This window comes from Condylostylus longicornis, unplaced genomic scaffold (assembly GCF_029603195.1).
Source record: "Condylostylus longicornis isolate FDR11 unplaced genomic scaffold, ASM2960319v2 ptg000038l, whole genome shotgun sequence".
Taxonomy (NCBI): Eukaryota; Metazoa; Arthropoda; class Insecta; order Diptera; family Dolichopodidae; genus Condylostylus; species Condylostylus longicornis.
The window spans coordinates 737,637-757,609 of record NW_026578007.1 but is presented as its reverse complement, the minus strand read 5'-3'; the positions used below and the strand labels follow the sequence as shown (position 1 = coordinate 757,609).

At 26.8% G+C, this 19,973-nt stretch overlaps 2 protein-coding genes across 4 annotated transcripts in view; both read left to right on the top strand.

The window, feature by feature from the left end:
• The window catches only part of LOC129609000 (neurexin-4), a 37,667-nt gene that overhangs the window by 3,073 nt on the left and 14,621 nt on the right, over positions 1-19,973 (top strand). The window contains exons 2-3 of one of the 3 annotated variants that reach the window (XM_055520823.1): positions 3,862-3,975; positions 19,591-19,787. In XM_055520823.1, the coding sequence (XP_055376798.1) occupies positions 3,862-3,975; positions 19,591-19,787 (311 nt within the window). Of the gene's footprint in view, positions 1-3,861; positions 3,976-19,590; positions 19,788-19,973 lie in introns of those variants that run through there. The other 2 variants (XM_055520824.1, XM_055520825.1) reach the window with 2 other exon arrangements.
• On the top strand, positions 7,246-8,236 carry LOC129609001 (L-aminoadipate-semialdehyde dehydrogenase-phosphopantetheinyl transferase). Its single transcript, XM_055520826.1, has one exon. The coding sequence runs from the start codon at positions 7,321-7,323 to the stop codon at positions 8,212-8,214; it is 894 nt and encodes a 297-aa protein (XP_055376801.1). The 5' UTR covers positions 7,246-7,320; the 3' UTR covers positions 8,215-8,236.

Below are 19,973 nucleotides of genomic sequence, written 5' to 3'. Positions count from 1 at the left end.
ACTTATCATATTACAAAAACCATGATAGATAAATACGTACTCGTATATGTATACAAAATATGGAAACCAAAGTTGAAAAGGTTAAATGGGGTGGTTTAAGTAAAATTAGAAATGAGAAAGATAATTTTCGAAAAGACAGTGTTATTTAAAAAATAAATATAAATTTTTAAAGATCCCCCCCTGTAATTAAAAAAATTATACTTAAGTGTAAATAATGCATGCGGTTCTTTTAAGATGCTTTCACATGTACATACATAACATTGTTAAAATGCTCACTACGGCGCACTACAAAATATAGACCAATTGTCTATTGATACTAAATAATTTTAGTGTTACCACAGAGATGGATATTTTGTGAATGTGAAAAACGAAATGTTTACGAACAAAGAAAGGCATAAAATCCCTTGTGCCTAGTCCAATGAAAAAGTAGGGGTAGTATAAGAATATTCGTTCGTTTTGTTTTTAGATTCACTGAGATATTTTGTTTGTAGATTAAGGTTAATTTTTATTATAACAGTTATAAAAGAACGTACCATTAATAAAAAAAGGCGAAATTGATTTAGAAAAGTAAAAATTAGGAAAAAGCCATGAAAAAATAATTATTATGTTTTTTTTAAAACCAACAATTCCCAAATATTCCATATTTTTTATATGAGTTTAAAAAAATCTTTAAGTGTTTAAGTAGATTTAGCAAACATGCCGGATTTCTGAATTTCTTGAAAAGTTTGTCAGTTAGTTCGGTTTCCGAGACCAGATCTTTGCAAAAAATTTATAGGTTCATTATTTTAACATTCCGAATAAAATAATAATATGATTATTTCTCTTTATATGCGCAAAATTGTAAATTTGATCCACCAAAAGTCCAATTCAATCAAATCGTGACATAGTTGAAATAAACTCACATATAAAATTTCATCAAAATCGGTTCAGTCGAAATGAGATGCAGGCGTGCCGTTAGGCAGACATACCGACATCTCTCTACAACTAGTTTATTTGCGCTTCCTTCCGACATCCGAAATTTGGTGCGATCACATAACCTCCTTTATTGTATGAAATGCGGTTGGTAAAAAAGAATGATACAGCTGTTTATTGTTTGCCATCTTATAACATCCCTTATTGTATGCAATGCGGTAGGGAAAAAGAATGATACAGCGAGGACCTTCGTTCATGCAGGCTGCGCTAAAAGTTCCACATTAGAACTAAATTCAAAATCGCTCCAAAACAAGGAAATTTTAATAAGATTTAAAATTTTTAAAAAAACTTACTTTAATAACCACTCAATATCTAAATCTGTCATTTGTAATTAAAAAAGAAATTTCATGAGGCAGCGACAAAATTTAAGCTAGAGATATGCGGTACATTTCTAACATTTCTTAATTACAAATTGAATTTCCGAACGCACTTTATTATAGCCGGTAATTGCCGAACGATTTATATATTCAGTGTATGTAGCGTGAATTTTCGAACGTACTACAACTTAGAACTATTCTAGAACTGAATAAACGAAAATTCCAAGCTGTTTATCGTCCACTAATTTTTTCTTTGGCAGAGGGTAATTTTTGTTTTTTGCTCGTTTTTCCTTCCATATTTCCAATAAAGTTTTATTGTGACAATAATGACAGGATCCATTCATAATTTTTAATGCTTTTATTTGCTATAGAGTATAGAAGAAAATACAAATAGAGTTTAATCCATTTTCTTATTATTTCATTCTATTTTGGTGGAAATTTTTATAACATAAACTACATTACATAATATGTAATAAGAAACATGCAATAAAATATATTCATATCTGAAGTTTAATTAAAATTTTTACTTAAAAAGTTTTCACAAACGAATTTTTATTTATTTAAGAAAATCATGAATAATAATTTGAAATAAAGCATGTTTGTTTCAATTTATTTTATACGCAAACTCAATGTGCGTTTCTCTGTAAACGAATTTTCTTACTTAAAACACTATATATGTACTACATATATATATGTACATACAAATATTGAGAACTTTGAACTGATTTAAAAAAACAAAACATTAAAAAATTAATAAAAAAAAGTATATGTATATAGCGTGTTAAGTAACATTATGAACAAAAATAAGAAATAAATTTTTTTCCAAGTTGGATTTATGCCAAAAAACCATTTTCATTTAAAATGCCAGGCTCGAGGAATATGATATTTATAGATGAGAAAGCACTTGATAGGAATATATTACTTTTTTTCCTTAAAAATCTGCTATGAATGCAGGGAACTTAATATGTAAGTAGCGTAGTAGATGTGAAGAAAAAAATCAGATAAAACAAAAACAATTCATAAACACATAACTTAACAAAATGATGAATGAAGAACAAAAAATCGATAATTCATGAGTTATGTGTTATATTTGTCATATAAAACGTACATACATATATGAAATTCCATACATATGGGCAGCATAAAACAAATTAAAGCAAATGTGTATGACTAATTTATCAAGCAGTCAAAATGTTAAAATTATTTTTTGTATTGTTTGATCCAAAGTGTCTATTTAGTATTAACTAATAAAATCTATTATATACATACATATTAAAATGTTGTTTAAGACAGAAAATTCGTAGTTTCTGAAACAACTAGAATAAAATCTTTTGTATGGATGTAAATTCAACATTAAATTTTCAATTTTTTTAATTTTGCTTTTCTTAATTTCGGTGTTTTTCAACATATGGGGTAATATAAAAGTTATCTTTGCCTTTTGTTTATAAATGTATATATACACAATGTATATTGTTCATTTATATACATACATATATGTATGTAAATATAGATTTTTCCCTTTTAACTTAGAACTAAATATGAATTTATTTTTCTTTCCGAAAAATTGATTTTGAATAGTTTTAATTCAGAGTGTAGTAAATAATAAATAATCAATTTTTAGAAAATATACGATTTTTATATATTTTGATATAATTAGAATTTTTAAACAATAATTCAACATTAAACAATTTACAACAAATATGTAAAGTAACTAGATTTTCATTGATATAATATTCGTAAGAAGAAATAATTTAACTATTAATATTATTCGAAGAAATAATTTAATTTAGGCTCATCAAGTACCTAAGTATAACTATTCAACATCGAATTCATCGTATTTTAATGTTTTGTTATTAACACCTAACAAAACAAGTATTTAATGATTGTTCGTTAAAACACAACCTTGACATTATAGGAATTCTGATATCGATTTACAATAGCATGTTCCAATTTTTTACCAAAATATAGACCTAACTTCAGTTTTACCTATTCTACAATGCAGTTTAAATTTTAAAATAAATCGCTGAATTTATGAAAGCATAAGGAACTATTGAAGAGTAGAAGTTATAGAAATTGGGTTCTGAAAAGACATTCCAAACACTTATGATGAACAAGAGGTGATGTCTGAAAGCTTGGCGAAATTAAGACACGATAGAACACTATAAATACTTATTATTGATATTTTCTATTCTGAAATTACTTTACTTTTTAAATATTTTTAAAGAATTGTTAATTAGTTATTTGTCAAAATTTCAATTAGAAAATTTCGATAGAAGAAAGAAGCACCATTTTTTTAACTACCGTCAGATAAGTACAAAATGAATCCATTTATTCATTGTTTTCAACAATATATAATTATGATCAAACTGAGTTTATAGTTGAATGTACGACAATTTATGATTTGTTGCCTTAAGATTTTATTTCCTATGCTGTTGCATAGAACTTAATGCTGTTGCATAGGACTCCTATGCTGCTAACTTTTTTACATGATACGTACATTCTTTTTCCCCTTTATATATTTTCATAAAAGTTTTTTTTACAAAATATTTAAGTATATATATTAAACTTTCAGATTATAATGATTATTTTTCGGATTATGATTGCAATTTGCCGCTCATGGATAATGCAGATCTATCAGCAACTTCTGCGTTAGCTGATCGAGGAGCCGATAAAGCCAGATTGAATAGTAAGTCATAATTAAATATATGTTGTAAATATTTTATTATATTATTATTAAAATAGTGTATGCTTTTAGTATATTTTTTATTAAATAATCGTAATATATATTTGGTTTTATATTTTAAATTAATTTTAATTTTTTTTGTTGTTATAATGTAGGAAACCCGTTTAATGGAATCAGAGATGAAATTTTCAATAAATTTTCGTTATTGAAAATAGTTTAAAATTTTATTATTTTATTTTCTTGTTCGTATCAGAATTTATTTTAGCTTTTTGTCAAGGCGGCTTTTGTTTTGATGTAGTTAAATTTACTTGAAAAAAGTAAAAATGAAAATTTTTATGTCTTTTCTTTATAATGGATACAAGAATTTGTTTTATAATTAAAAGTAACTAAGCCTAAAAATGCCTAATCAAAATATTTTGCATAACATAAAAGATACAAAATCTCAGAAAATCGTATCTCTGACTCCAATAAACTTTGGTGTCTCAATAAATTTAGAAAATAAAATTAAAGAATAACACAATTTGCTTTATTTTAACACTTTTTGAATAATCGATACTCTAGCCTTTTTATTGAATATTTTTTAATTAAATATAGTATGTACACGTAGTTAAAAATTTGTGCTCGTCTTTAGTTTAAAAATTTCGTAATAAACAATCTAATAAGAGAAAAAAAAGAATGTAAGTATAGAAATCGTGATTTACAATTTTGTACTAAATTTTTTATTAGAGTTAAAGAAAACCTAAAGACAAAAGAAATTTAAAGTGGTTCTCGATTGCTTTTATGCTTTTTATTATAGTAATATGCATTATGCATTGCGATAAATCTTTTCAATACCGTATTTGTGTTTGTGCATGCCTATATTGCACAAGGATTTCTCGAAAGTTCTTTTACCTTTTCGTTATAGGATCGAAATAATTTATGTTTATAGAAAAAGAACAAATCAATAAATTTTCTTTTATTTTACATATCAAATATGTAAGTATGAACATAGGTGCGTTTTTAAGAACACACTTCGTAGTATGTACCTACTTACATATGTACAATGTCCTAGATATTTATTACTCGTATCATATGGTTTCCTTTTTGCAAAATTCATGCTTTCTACTTCAGTTTTTAAAAACAGAAAATTAATTCCAATATCAAGCTATGTATGTGATTATATTTGATTTTTAAGATTTAATTTTTGTCAACAGATGTTGTTGTTTAAAGTGCAGTATCTACTCAGGATATTTTATGTTAAAAAAGGCAAAAAAATAAGAAGCAAAATAAATTTTTAATCTTGTTTACGTTGTGTGCCTTTAAATACATATGTAATTACCATAAACATCTTGATATAACAGTTTGGTTTCCTGTTTCGTACATACATAGGTATACTTGCCTATACTTACTATGTATATGCAAATACATGCATTTGTTTAAATTAATAATTGATTTTATATATGATTTTTTAATAATTGATTATACTGTTCATTAGTCATTTATTGATATTATGATATTAGACATTGCACAAAATTTTGTAATATGAAAAATCAAACACATGTACAATAATGGTGTATCAATATAAATATATCATGTGCGTATACAAGTTTGTTGATTAGATCCATCGCATAACAGATGTTATTGAAAGATAGAAAGGCAGATATGCTCTGCTCTATTTTTAGATGTAGCTCAGCATTCGACAAGGTGTGGCATGAAGACCTCGCAAGCAAACTGTACAGATACCTACCAAAACATTTTGTAGATCTTATATCTTCCTATCTGGCCAAAAAAGTATTCAGAGTCAAAGTTGATGATGAGGGAGGTGTGCCGCAGCGAAGTATACTGGGTCCTATTTTCTATCTCCTCTTCACAAGTGATATTCCGGTACCCGAAAACGTTATTGTGGCTACATTTGCTGATGACACTGCGTTGTTGACGCTGATCTAGTTCAATGGGGCTAGCGATGTCGTACTCGACTGGACCAAAAAATGGAACATTAATTTAAATGTATCTTAGTCAGTTCACATTAATTTTTCAAACAAACATGTAAATCAACACTTATCCATCTGCATAAATGGCGCACTCATTCCATTTCAAACCACTGCCAAATTCTTGGGAATGCACTAGACACAAAATTGAATCTTTCGCTGCACAATAAAATCCTAATATAAGCAGATATTAAAGCCCGTCTGGTTATACGGCATTCAGTTATGGGGTCGCGCAAAGCAGACTCACATACAAAAGATTCGACGCTTCCAAAATAAAGTATTAAGAAATATGGTCAATGCGCCTTGGCATGTCCGCAACGACGATTTGCACAGGGATCTCAGTATAAACTGCGTCAAAGAAGACATTGAACTTGCAGCCAACAAACACAGCATCAGATTGCAACAGCATATAAATATCGAAGCACATCGACTCCAGGACGTTAATCCGTCACTAGAAAATTAAGAAGAGCCAAATCTGTTGACCTATAGTCAGGTGCTAGCATATGTAATATCATTCATGATATTACGGCATATTCGCCAGTTTCGACTTTGGGGAGCCGCTTGGTGGTCTGAAGTTAAACTTAACCTAGTTTTAAGATCAACAGAAAAATGCTGATGATTGGTCCTTTGGGACCAGTTTTAGTACAAATTTCAAAAAAGAAATTTCGAGAAAGGATTTTATTTTATTTAAAATTTCAGAAACGAACGAAATTACAAACAAGCTTTATTAATAATTCTTCGGAATAATAATATAAAGTTGTGTTACTATTTTTTAATAAATATATGAAGTTTTTATAAATGAAAGCCCTTTTAAAATCTAATTTGAATGCTTTCAAGTAACATAATCAATTATAGTAAATATAAAGCAAAATTATTTATAATTTTCGTTAAGTGAATAAATTTGTAGATTTTAGATTTCGTTAACTTTTATATACATATTATAATTTATTATTATTTCATATGTTATTACTTTTCCTCATTTATGTGTGTGTTTTATTTTTTACACACGTTTTATATGTACGTTTGTTAAAAAAGTACGTACATATAAAACGTGTAAAATTTAAAAAAAAAATGAATTTATTTTCAAGTTGATAAAAATTTTTAGTTTTAGAGTGTATTAAATAGCACGTGTCGAACGTTCATATGTCATTTTTATTACACTGTGTCGTTATTTTGAAACATACCGTAGCTATGAAAATGAAACATTTGATAGGCAAGTGTGGTGAAATAAAAAATGAAATGTTGAAAAGCGAAACGAACATATGCTATGTGACATTTGTATTGCTTTATATCTAACATCATTTGTTAAGATATTCTGTTTATTTTATAAAAGTACGATTAAATATTGCAGTAGACATGCAAATTTAATGTTTAAAACAGAATGAGCTCAAATTTTCGATGCATTAGATGGGCTGTAGATTTATATCAGTGGAAACCATCAATACAAGAACTAAGTTTGGCCATATCATGTATACAATTAGAAGAAAAAGAGAGATTAATGAAATTTGTTTTTCAAGAGGATTTTTATTCGTCGTTAGTTGGAAGACTGTTAATGCGTAAATTTGTTAAATCGGTAACGAATATAAGTTATGAAAAAATCCATTTCGAACGCGATGAAAATGGTAAACCATTTCTAACAAACAATCTCGATGAAACTCAGCATTTGAGTTTTAATGTTTCACATCAAGGCCGTTATAGTATTCTTGCTGGAATTTTCCATAATAAAGTTGGGTCTTCTGCAACACCTTTAAACTGTGAAGATGTTCATGTTGGTGTTGATGTTATGAAAATTGAATACAGTGGAGGAAAATCTATTTCTGAATTTTTTCGCATTATGAATAGAAATTTTTCCGAAGATGAGTGGAAATTGATAAAAAAAAGTTCAAATGAATTAAATCAGTTGAGATTATTTATGAGACATTGGTGTTTGAAAGAAAGTTATGTTAAGAATATTGGAATAGGTATAAAAATTGATTTGAAAAAAATTTCTTTTAATATTAAATCTGAAGAAGCAGATCCAAATAAAATCCATACTAATACCGAATTAAGTGTTAATGGAAGTCTTTTAGACAATTGGAAATTTGAGGAACATACGTTAGATGAATATTACTGTGCAGCTATTGCATTTAAAAACTGGAATAAAGAAATAAAATCTGAACCATTTGTTATTTTAAGCTGCGCAGAGCTTTTAGAAAATTGTGTTCCATTAGTTGAGGCAGATGAAACGTATTGCCAAGAAATTTTAAACAAGGAATGTAAAGTTAAAAGAAAATAAAAATTTTTTATGTAAAATTAAATTTCCAATTTCACTCCTATAACAAAATTTATAGATATTCGCTATTTTCCTCTAAAAAGCTTTTCGAATGATTAAATGTTGAATCCTTCAAACAAAAATTATTGAATTCGTATGCATGTGTGACAAGCTTGCAAAAAAGCAGTTTTTGAAATTTTCATATATAAAACCATATACGACAAACCTAGAAATAGTCTTTCTGCATTATGTTTTTAATTATTTTTGATTAAAAAATGATTAAAAACCATAACGTATTCCATACTTTCCACAATCTCTTTATATTTTTCAAATAAATTTAAAATGTATTATATAATTTGTTGTGACTGATTAATACTTAGTTTTCGCATATTGCATAACAATTAATAATTGTTATGTTTTTTAGACATTTGTTTTATATTTATATTTCTTAATCCACGGTTAAAATATTTAAAAATACATAAGTATGAAATGTATGAACTATGTATTTTTCGCACCTCGAAAATTAGGGCTTAAATGAAATCGATTATAATAAGATAACCGAAAATAAGAGCAATCAATTAAGTGTAAAACAAGTCCTGTTGATTGCTCTATGTCGTAAGGTTTTGAAGTTATAATAATTTATTTATATACAAGAAAAATCTGATATCTTTTTTTCAGCAGGCTGTAGCTGGAAACCGAGTATATTTGCACCCCTCCAGCCATAGAATTATTGCTGAAAGAATCATCCCTGAAATTATTTGCTTATGCGAAACACCCTGTATAGTATTGTAAAATGTAAAGTGTATTCATCACGTTTTGTTTTTCTTTGTAGTAATTAGTAATTGCTTTGCAGAATTGCTTTTATGAAAAATCAATATAGGAACATAATAAAACCAATATAGGAACATATACATATATGTTTAGTGATAGGATGGATTTTTATTTTTTGTAAATTAATTTAGAAAATTAAAACTTTTAAATCAGTAGTTTTCACATAATTATTTAAAAAAAAACATAATTAATATGTTTATAGTAATTTATCATAATTAATTTTCGAGTACTAAAGTTTGTTGCACAAGGTAATACATGTAAATAAGTACATACATATGTAGTACAGTAATGTAAAAAACATGTATGGTGTTCATACAATTGAAGTAGCATTTCTTACCACTTGCAATGAGTAAAATTATGCGACAATATCCAATCAATTAAATTTTGTTTGATCAATATCACAATTATTTCATTTTTGCTTGATTTTATATACGCTTTATAAAATTTTATAATTTGTGTATGGATATTGTCATGTTAATTTTGTACACGCGTTTCAAATTCGATATATGAATATTGCAAAATATCCCTTCAACATTCTTTTCCGGTTTTCAAGTAGTTAAAGTTTATGTACATTCAACAATGTTGTTATTTTTATTGATTTTTCTCAAAAGGAGGAGTATAAGTGTTCTGATTGAAAGTATAAATACAACAATACTTCATGATTTATGTGAATATTTTTTGTTTTTTTTTTTTCTTGTAAAACTAAGTAGAACTTTTTAACAGTGAAAACGTTTTATATCTTGTTTTTTACTATGACATTGAATTTTTTACTATGAATTGAATAGTACCTATATATACATACGTTTTCACTTTTGCACTAAATATTTTGTGCACTATATATATATATATATATATATATATATATATATATATATATATATATATATATATATATGTAAAGTTCAGAGAGCGTGAGTCATGTATAAGCATAATGTAGATGCTTATACATGACTCGTGTGTTTATCAATTTAACCCCCAACATAACTACGTATTGATATGACATTTTAAAATTGTTAAATATTTGTACAAAAATTGTATTTCCTCTTATATTTATAGCTTGATGTGAAACCGGAAACTTAAATAATTAAATAAATTTCAATCAAATACTCTTTCAAATTTTCTTTAAAAATTGTAAATTTAGTGCATAATACATATTTCGTTTTATTTATAAACGTGTAATGTACTTTATCGAATTTGATACCGTGATTTTAATTTTCCTATAAAAATTGAAAACTTTGTTTTCCTATGCTGTTAATTTTTTTGTCTATTGGAGAAAGTCTTTAATTTTTAATATTTTTTTTTTTAATTTTTTGTTAAGTAACAAAAAATTTCAATTGATTGAAGTATTGCTAGAAGCGTAAATAAACTATTTTTAGAGAGATGTCTGTCGGTCTGTCTGTGCTGATCAGTATCTCAAGTTCGGCTGAGCTTTTCAAGTTATTTGCTCATATACAGAGAAATAATCCATTTTTACCGACCGTATTGTGTATACAATAGATAGGTTATGTGATCGCAACAAATTTAGCATATCGAGTTCTCGGTGGGAATGCACTTCTCCACAGTAGGGAAGTGTAAATAAACTATTTTTAGCAACCTGTCGGTCTGTCGGTCTGTCGGTCTGTCGGTCTGTGTGTGCACGCGTGTATCTCAAGTTCTGCTGAACCGATTTTGATGAAATTTTATATGTAAGTTTATTTCCACCGTGACACGGGTTGATTAACTTTTGGGATATATCAGGCCAAGGGAACTGCACTTTTTAGCGGGCCTGTTTTACATTTTTGGTCATTTTGAAGAAAATATTCAGCCGATTTACTTGAAATTTCATGTATAAGCTTTGCTCGACCGTCCGCGAAAATTCCTATGTTTTGGAAGAAATCAGGCATCGGCAAATTGACGTTTACTACGGGCCAAATATACATTTTTGTGTATATAAACAGAAATAATCAACCGATTTCATTGAAATTTAATATATGAATTCTTCGTATTAAAAAAATGAATATATAAATTTTTTGGAAAGAACAGGACTTACATTTTGATGGAATTTCTTGAAATTTCATATTTGAGTTCTGATGGGCATTTCAGAGAATTCGGGTAGCACAAAGCGAAACTTTACTAAGAGCCAAATTTACATTTTTTTATGTATGTTAATTATAAGCGTACTAATGCCCTAAAAATTGGAAAGAACTATTTAACAGATATTTTTGTAATACTCCGTAACACGTTCACTTAACCAGACAATACACAATGCGGTCGGTTATGTGCTGACCACATCAGATTTTTTTCTTGAAATTTCATAATTAAAATCTGGTTATTGAAACAACGAACCAAAAATTTTTCGGTAATAGGACTTGGAAACAAAACCTTTATAACGGGCCACTTATACATATTTGATCATATCTCAAGAACTAATTGACGGGCTTATATTTAATGTTCTTTTTACCTAATAAAACTTTTGATGTTCTATTCAAAGCTGGAATAAGATATCGTTTAAGAATAAGGAACCTTTTTCATTAGATGAAAAGGAGAAGAAGGTTCCTTATTCTATATACATAAAATGTTCTTCGCATCAAACTATGCACAAATAATGTTTTTTTTTAGGGAAGATTTTCAGGAGAGATTTTGGTAAATTTTTTTGAAAATATATTTTCCTCTTGTAAATTTCCTGTGTAAATGTCTGTTACAAAGTTAGCTATTTCGTGATTATGTTAGAATTGAAAATTTGATATTCATTAAACAATTTAAATAAATAAATTTAATTCGACATTCAATAAAGTTTTATAACAATATTAGAGTAAGTGATATTCATTTAATAAATACATAATAGGATCATTTTTTTTAAAAGCGGAAATTTTAAATAATTTTAATAAATAATGTAATTAGAAATTGCTTCTCTTTTCGGCTTATTTCGTTGTATGAAATATTTATACAAAAAATTATTTGTTTTAAAAGTTTGACAATGTTGTTTTTTGTAGATATTATATTACTCAAAATGTGGCGGTGATATTACAATTTTGCTTATTATAACATTAATGTAATGCTAATTCGAAAATTTAATAGTCTGGGTCTCTGGGATATAATTTACTGTTCTTATAATGTTCTCATTAATATTTTTTCACATTTGAAACAATATAGTAAGTTTTCAACTTTTTTCCGGTAATATAAAGTGTGATAACATGCAACGAATAACTCTATTTTTAAATTTTTTAGAACTTGTATTGCAATTTTTTTTATATTTTCAAATCTATGTACATATGTATTTTTCTAATATATGTTTAATATATTTATTTATAAATTTTCATTTTTATACTTGAATATATTTAGCCTACCGTGGGAAATCAGCACTTGATGAATACATAATTGAATCTTAATTTAGTTCTTTATTTTTAGCACTTTTCCAAAAAAATTTTGAAAAAGGTGCTTATTAGTTTAACTCTGTCTGTCCGTCCGTGGAAATGCTTACAAAACTTCTACACCCTTGAATATAGAAAGCTGGGATTTAATATGTACATAGATCTTTACTAGAAGCTTATTTCCGTAGAAGAAAATTTGTAGCTATCTCCCCTCCTCTAGAAGTTACACTCCCCTATTTTTTCTATCTCCCCCCTCCTCAGGTTATCGGCTCTTGAAATTTGTAAATTTGAATTTTTGACGCGTTATATTTCCGAAACCGCATGGTTTTTGAAATTTTTATAACAGCAAAAAGTTAACGGTAAATTTCATGACATTAAAATGTATAATTATTTTTCGTAACTCACACAATTAACCCTCAAAATCGAGCATTATATTAACCCCTCTTTATATTAATTTTTGCTTTGTTTCAAAGACTGCATAAAACGTTCATCCAAAATAAGTATACATATGTAATACTAGAAATAGTTTCATTTATGAATGAGAATAATTTTAAGAGTGTGGTCTGTATACATAGACTGTATTTAAAAGCAGTACTTTCACTTGTTAAAGGGAGAAGTGCTACAATAGAAACCATTGGTTTGACCCAACTTTATTTTTTCACCCTTCATTCTTTTGTTTTAAGCAAACTCAAGAATATCATATAAAAGATTTATAAAACTTCATAAATTCATAATATTCATAATATTCAATTTCATAATATTCAAAAAGAAAAATTCATAATATTCAATTCAATATTCAATTCAAATATGTAAATAAAAACGGTCTTTTCATAATCGTAGCATATCGCGATGTATTGCGACAACTGCGTTATTTTTGTATTCATAAACAAATGTTGGTAATGAAGTGTGTTTTTGCAGTCGTTTTTTCTGCTGCTAAAGGTAATTAAGTTCTAGGTCAGAAATACAAACGCAAACTGCATTTTCAAAAATACCCATAAGAATACCGTAGCAGTTAAATCGTACGATTTTGATTTTCTAGAATATTAAAAATATATTTTATACATATCATCAATATATTGAATTTCGCAGTATTGCTTTGCAGTATTGCGTTTGAAAATTTATTTTTGATTTTTTAGTAATTTACATTGAATTTAACAATCAAAAATATGTTGTTTAATCATTTTTAATAAAGATGATTTTTTGGTTGGCAAAATATAGTGTAATTACAAAAAAAAATATTTCTTGTAATTACACTGAATTTTTTCTAAAAAAAAAAAATGTTTTATGAAATGTACGTACATATACTTAAAACGTATATGTATGTATGTTTGCTTGATGTCAACATAACAACAATCTTTTTATAAAAGATTGTGTGAAATGTTTTACTTATATTCACATTTAAATATTTTTAAGTTAAAATAAACTTATATAAATAATACATTGAGGACAAGGTATCACGAATTAAGTACCTCCTGGTACGATAATAATTTAACAAAATAATAATAATAGCAATGAAATAAATAATAAACAGCAAAAACAAAAAAACATATTTGTTGTCGGTTTCCGATAACGTTGGGATATTGTCGAAATCCTTTATATTTACTTAAAATTTTGTTTTCCTATATTTTTTGTTATGCTGATGAATATTAGTTGAGCAATAATATCTATGGTAATTATTTGGTTTTAGTTTAACTATTGAGATATCATTTTGTTTTTAATTTTTATTCTTTGCTTTTGTGTAAATCCTTAAATGTGCTCGTCTGTACACATTGTGTACGAATGTATATATGGTCTACAACTTCAAAAGTTTTTTGGCTGTATCTTAGAAATTATTGAAGCTATAATATAGAAATTTTGCGAAAACAAGTATATTAATTTGAGTTAAAAACAAGTATAGAAATTTTGCGAAAACAAGTATTGGGGTTGTTATATGTGCTAAAAATCGTTGTAATTTCTTGACTTTTTGTTGAAGCTGCCATACAAATTCAATAGTTCTTTGGTAATATCTTAGAAACTATTGAAATTGTAGTACAGAAATTTTGCTGAAATTATTATGGTATTGCGGCAATTTATTATGGAAAATGGCAGTATGGTGATTTTCTTGCGAAAGTATGTTCGAAGATAATAAATTCATCACTCCGTGTTAACCGTTTATCCTTAGAACAAAACCAACATAATTAAAGTTATAGTCTGAATCAGAATCTGGTATGACAAACTTGTTCGTTCGCAGGATAACAAATCCGTACAAAAACGAGAAATAAAAGAGTGTTGACATGATCAATTCTCTTTTTTCTCATTTTAAATTATAGTGTAAACGAAGTAATACTATATAAAAATAAGTATATGAATATCTTTTTGATTAAGGAAAGCAACCTAACTGTTTTATAGAAATATGAACATTTTATAATTCATTTGATTGCTTATACTTCACTGTAAAATGAGAGTCGTTAATTTTAAAATAAAGAGCTGTTTATTTTAACATAAACCTTAAATAAGTCCTAGTTAAAATATTCAATTGAATCTTAAAGTATTTAATGATTTTTCTGTTATATACCATTGTGTTATAGTTTATAGTGAAATACAGAAGACAATTTTTGGAATTACACAAACGAACTACTTTTTTTTAAGTGGCGCTATTCTAAATTAAAACTTATTACCCAGTAGCGCCACTCAAAAAAACAATAGCTCGTCGCGTAATTTAAAAAATTCTCTTCTGTATATCACTATAAACTATGTACACAATGGTTGTATTTGAATTTTATAATGTGAGCAAAACAAAAAAATAAAATAAAACGAGATTGAAAATCTTTTTCGAGTTTTTTTAAATTTGTATCGTGTGAAGAAAAATTAAAAAATTATCTATGAAAGTATTAAAAGCGAAAAAATTAAAAAAATAGGTGCCGCTGTTGCTATATTATGAAATGTTCACTTACACATGCCATTACGATTTACCTCTCTTATCAATATTATTGTCTTGTTATATGTATAACAACTATATAACTTCTTTGCCTAACGCAATTATTATTAGAATTTATTAAAGGGCAAATACCTCTTTAATAAACTTTTGATTTGTAATTTTATTAGCATAATTAATTTATAAGTCCTTGTTTTATTAGATTACATACATATAAGTATAGGTATACATAATAATTTAAATAATTTGTGAATTTTTTAATTCGTTTAAATGTCTAGTTTTCGATTCATTTTCACATTTATTTTCATAAAGATATTATTGGTTTGTATTATAAAGTTGACCAATTAATGTCAAATAGCTTCATGCCAAACTAATTACTGCTGAACTTGATAATCGTTTTATTCATTTTATGGCATAGCAAAAATTTTTTTGGTATACTTCTTAAAACTTGTTATTCTATACATTCTAAAACAATTTTATCCAATAGTTGCATGTACATACTTATATATTATGTAGATATGTTGACTAAATAAAACATTTCCTTATTGACATTAATGTTTGGAATTTTATGCTTAAACTCGCAAAGAATTAGTAAAGGGACGAAAAAGTAAAGCAGGAATATTGAAAAGTTATTGAACTATTTTTAATGTTTTCGCTTTAGGGGGAAACTTTACTTTTTTTTCTTTCTTCTTAATTTTTATTTGGTTTACTTTTAAAATTTCATTTGAAAAACAACCAGCAAAAAACGTAATTCATGTGTATAATTGAAGAACATTAACTTGAAAAAAATTTCAGTTAATTGCTTTTCTTTTTTAAACAGTTTAATAAATAAGGAAAGTAGCTATAACAAAAGATTATTTATAAACACAAGTTAGATTTAAAAAAAAGGATGGGTGTCTTTATTAAAGGTTTATAGTTTTAATCTATTTAATTAAATTGGAATAATTATTATACCCGTACGAACGTATGTTCGAAGGGTATACTAAATTTGCCTTACCGTTTGTAACGCTAAGAAATAACGGTGTTAGATATAGACTCAAGTGTATGTTTTTGATCAGCGTCAAATTCTGAGTTGATTTAGCTTTGTCTGTCCGTCCGTCCGTCCGTCCGTCCGTCCGTCCGTCCGTCCGAACGATAACTCAAAAACTAATTGAGCTAAGTTCACCAAATTTTCACAAATGATTTATTGTAGTAAGTGCCAGAACCCTATTTAAATTGAACATGATCGGGGTACCGGTTCGGGTAGCTGCCATACAACTTCAAAATTTATTTGGCTATATCTCAGAAACTATAAAAGTTATGGTATTGAAATTTCACACAAACGAATATATTAGTAGGGCCAATATGCCCCATAAAAGTCGTTGAAATTACTTGGCTCCTTCTGGTACCTGCCATACAACTTCAAAAGTTATTTGGCTATATCTCAGAAACTATAAAAGCTGTGATATTGAGATTTCACACAAGTGACTATATTAGTAGGGCCGATGTGTCTGGTAAAAGTCGTTGAAATTACTTGGCTCCTTCTGGTACCTGCCATACAACTTCAAAAGTTATTTGACTATATTTCAGAAACTATTAAAGCTATGGTATTGAAATTTCACACAAACGAATATATTAGTAGGGCCAATTTGGCTCATAAAAGTCGTTGAAATTACTTGGCTCCTTCTGGTACCTGCCATACAATTTCAAAAGTTATTTGACCATATCTCAGAAACTATAAAAGCTGTGATATTGAGATTTCACACAAGTGAGTATATTAGTAGGGCCGATGTGCTTGATAAAATTCGCTAAAATTTCTTGGCTCTTTCTGGTAGCTGCCATACAACATCAATAGTAGTTTGGCACAACCAGTATTTTGAATAACACAGTACTGAAATTTTGCATAAATTAATATGATAATACGGCAACTTAAAGTCATGGTCTGCCCCATAGTTAGTTATGGCACATTAGTTATACGCACATAGGATAACAAATTCGTACGGGTATCACAGAGTTGACAAGGTCAACTCTATTTTTTTTCTCGTTTTTTGGAATAAAGTTTGAGGATTTTCTGTGATACATACACCACACTATGATATAAAAATATTTATACAAAAATTAAAATTTTAATCCATACATACTTAAAAAAATTATGTTGTGAGAAAGTTTTGCAGCGAGATTATTATTTAGATTAGCTTATTTTGGCTTTTATGCCTATCGAATTCTAATATTATTTCCGTAAGCGAATAAAGTTGTCATTTGAATTTAAGCTGCTGGATAAAGGGACAAATTTAATTATATGTATTTCAAAATATTTTACAAGAAAATTTTTTGTACAAATCAGACAAAATTTGAAATTTTCAATTGAGTTTTTTGTCATTTTTAATTTTTAAACATAAACAATTTCCATTTTTATTTCAAAAACATTATACATATTGTGGTTGCGTTGTTTTTCAAACAATTATTTCACTCTTACTTTTTGTTTGGTTGTACTTTCGTGCTCAGTAAATGAAACAAGTATTTTCTGTTTTGAATTGGAAATTATTTAATTAGTTTTAAAAATTTAAATATAATTGTTTATCATTTTGTTTAATTCAATTTTTTTTCATTGCTAATGGTAATGATTATTTTTTTTAATCTTATGAAAAAACTATTAATTTTTTCAAACGATGGGGCATCAATACAGTTTTTGATTTTGTTATTATAATAAAAATGCTGTTTAAAAGAGATCATGCCGCGTTAATCAATTGAACCGTATGGTGTTGCTGCAATTTTTGGAGAATAAAACTGTTTGCCTAGATCCTTCCATTCTAACGTTACATTACTTATTAATTGCTGCTCCCGATACAAATCGTAACTGTTTTTGAACTGTTTCTGTTTTCAGTTGTAAAAAATCATAATGCAATCTGCTGAGCTAGTCTCATTAAGCATTGACCTGGCCTTTAAATAAATATCACAGCTTTTGGCAAATATCTAAAACTCATGTGACATTGAGCATTAAGAATATTGAACATTTTCAATACATAAATACGGCACATATCGAGAAATCCATATAAAGAAATATGATACAAAGGTATACATTTCTTTATTTAATAACAAATATGAATATTGCCGAAAATATACCGTCATGTAGCCTGTAATACTATTGTAACTAGTAAGACCTTTCTATACTTCTTAACAAATTCTTTATTAAAAGATATTTGTTTTGTTAGCTTCAAACCAATTTAAACGCGCAAAGTTATTTTGCAACGATTATATAGACATACTTTTATTTTTGGTTATTATATTAAAGTTTGTTAAATATGTTCAGTATTACTGATGACAGGAAGATTCAATCAAAGTTACTTCATTAACAACGTTTGTTTAGCATTAATTGCATGGAAATCTTTTAAACGATAGTACACCTAATTCTCTTTTTACACGATAGAATGGTTCCCTAAAAATTCTCGTAAAAAAATCGTGTAAAAAAAGATACTGGCTAAGTACAAAAATAATAGATTGATTCTAGACCTCAAAAAACAAGTTAAAACTATTACGGATAACAGGATCTTTGCTATTCACGCATTCTGACCAATTCCGCTGTCCCCTAAAACAGAAATTACGCATACATAGACACAACTCATTATAAACAGCAGGCTTATTTTAAGTAGAAAAACATTTTTTTTGGATTCGTGTTATTTCAAACTATGTCGTGTAAAAATAAAAATATTTTTGGTGTTTACACGTGTTATTTCAAATTCGTGTAAAAACAGAATTGGGTGTAATTTATAAATAAAAGTTAACTTATAATTTTAAAATTATTTAATATTTATATATATTACGTATTTTTAATATAACATAGTTGAATCTCTTTTAATCGAACTCTCTAAAATGTGAATATCAATCTTAAATCGAAGTTGTTTCTATTTATTTAAAAATTTTTAAATCTTTGTTTATGTTTTTATCGTTGTTTTTCTCGTTTTCGAAATTTAGATTAGAAATTTAGAGAGTTTGAATTATAGAAGTTCAACTGATTATACAAAAACTAATGTTGGTTGTGGCCTTATAATAATAAAAAAAATATTATGTAGTTTATAAGGTTTATAATTAATTTTATTTATTTGTTATATTTTTTGTATTTATTTTTTAATTTATTAATTTTTTATTTGTTATATTTTTGTATTTATTATTTAAATTTCTTTTCAAATTACGAAAAATATAAAAAAAATATATATACATATATATAATAACGCAATTACTTGTGTGTCATTCAAATTCAAACTAAAAAAAACGTATATAAAATAAAAATTTAATGAAAACTCTTCAACAAAATTGAAAACTAAATAGTGGGAACTTCTTGGTCTGCAAGACAATCTGATTTTGATCAACGTTTAATAATTGATTTAAGAAGCGTCAAAAATATTACATTAATTGCTTTACAAGGCCGTCCGCATAGTAATGAATATGTTACTGAATTTACTATTAGTTATGGTATAACTGATTTAGAATTCGCTGACTATAAAGAGCCTGGAGGAAATATTAAGGTAAGTTAGATTATTTTTTCAAAATCAAAATTATAACATAAATAGCTTCAAGTAAAAGAAAAAGAAAAAATTCTAAATATTCAGATTGATCGTATATCGGGGAAATCCAAAATATACTTTATTTTTATGTTATGTACACCTATATATGTACATACATAGTTTTATATGTACCATTTTTATAATAAG

Coding starts and splice junctions, on each gene's coding strand:
- LOC129609001 (XM_055520826.1), top strand. CDS start 7,321: ATGAGCTCAAATTTTCGATGCATTAGATGGGCTGTAGATTTATATCAG.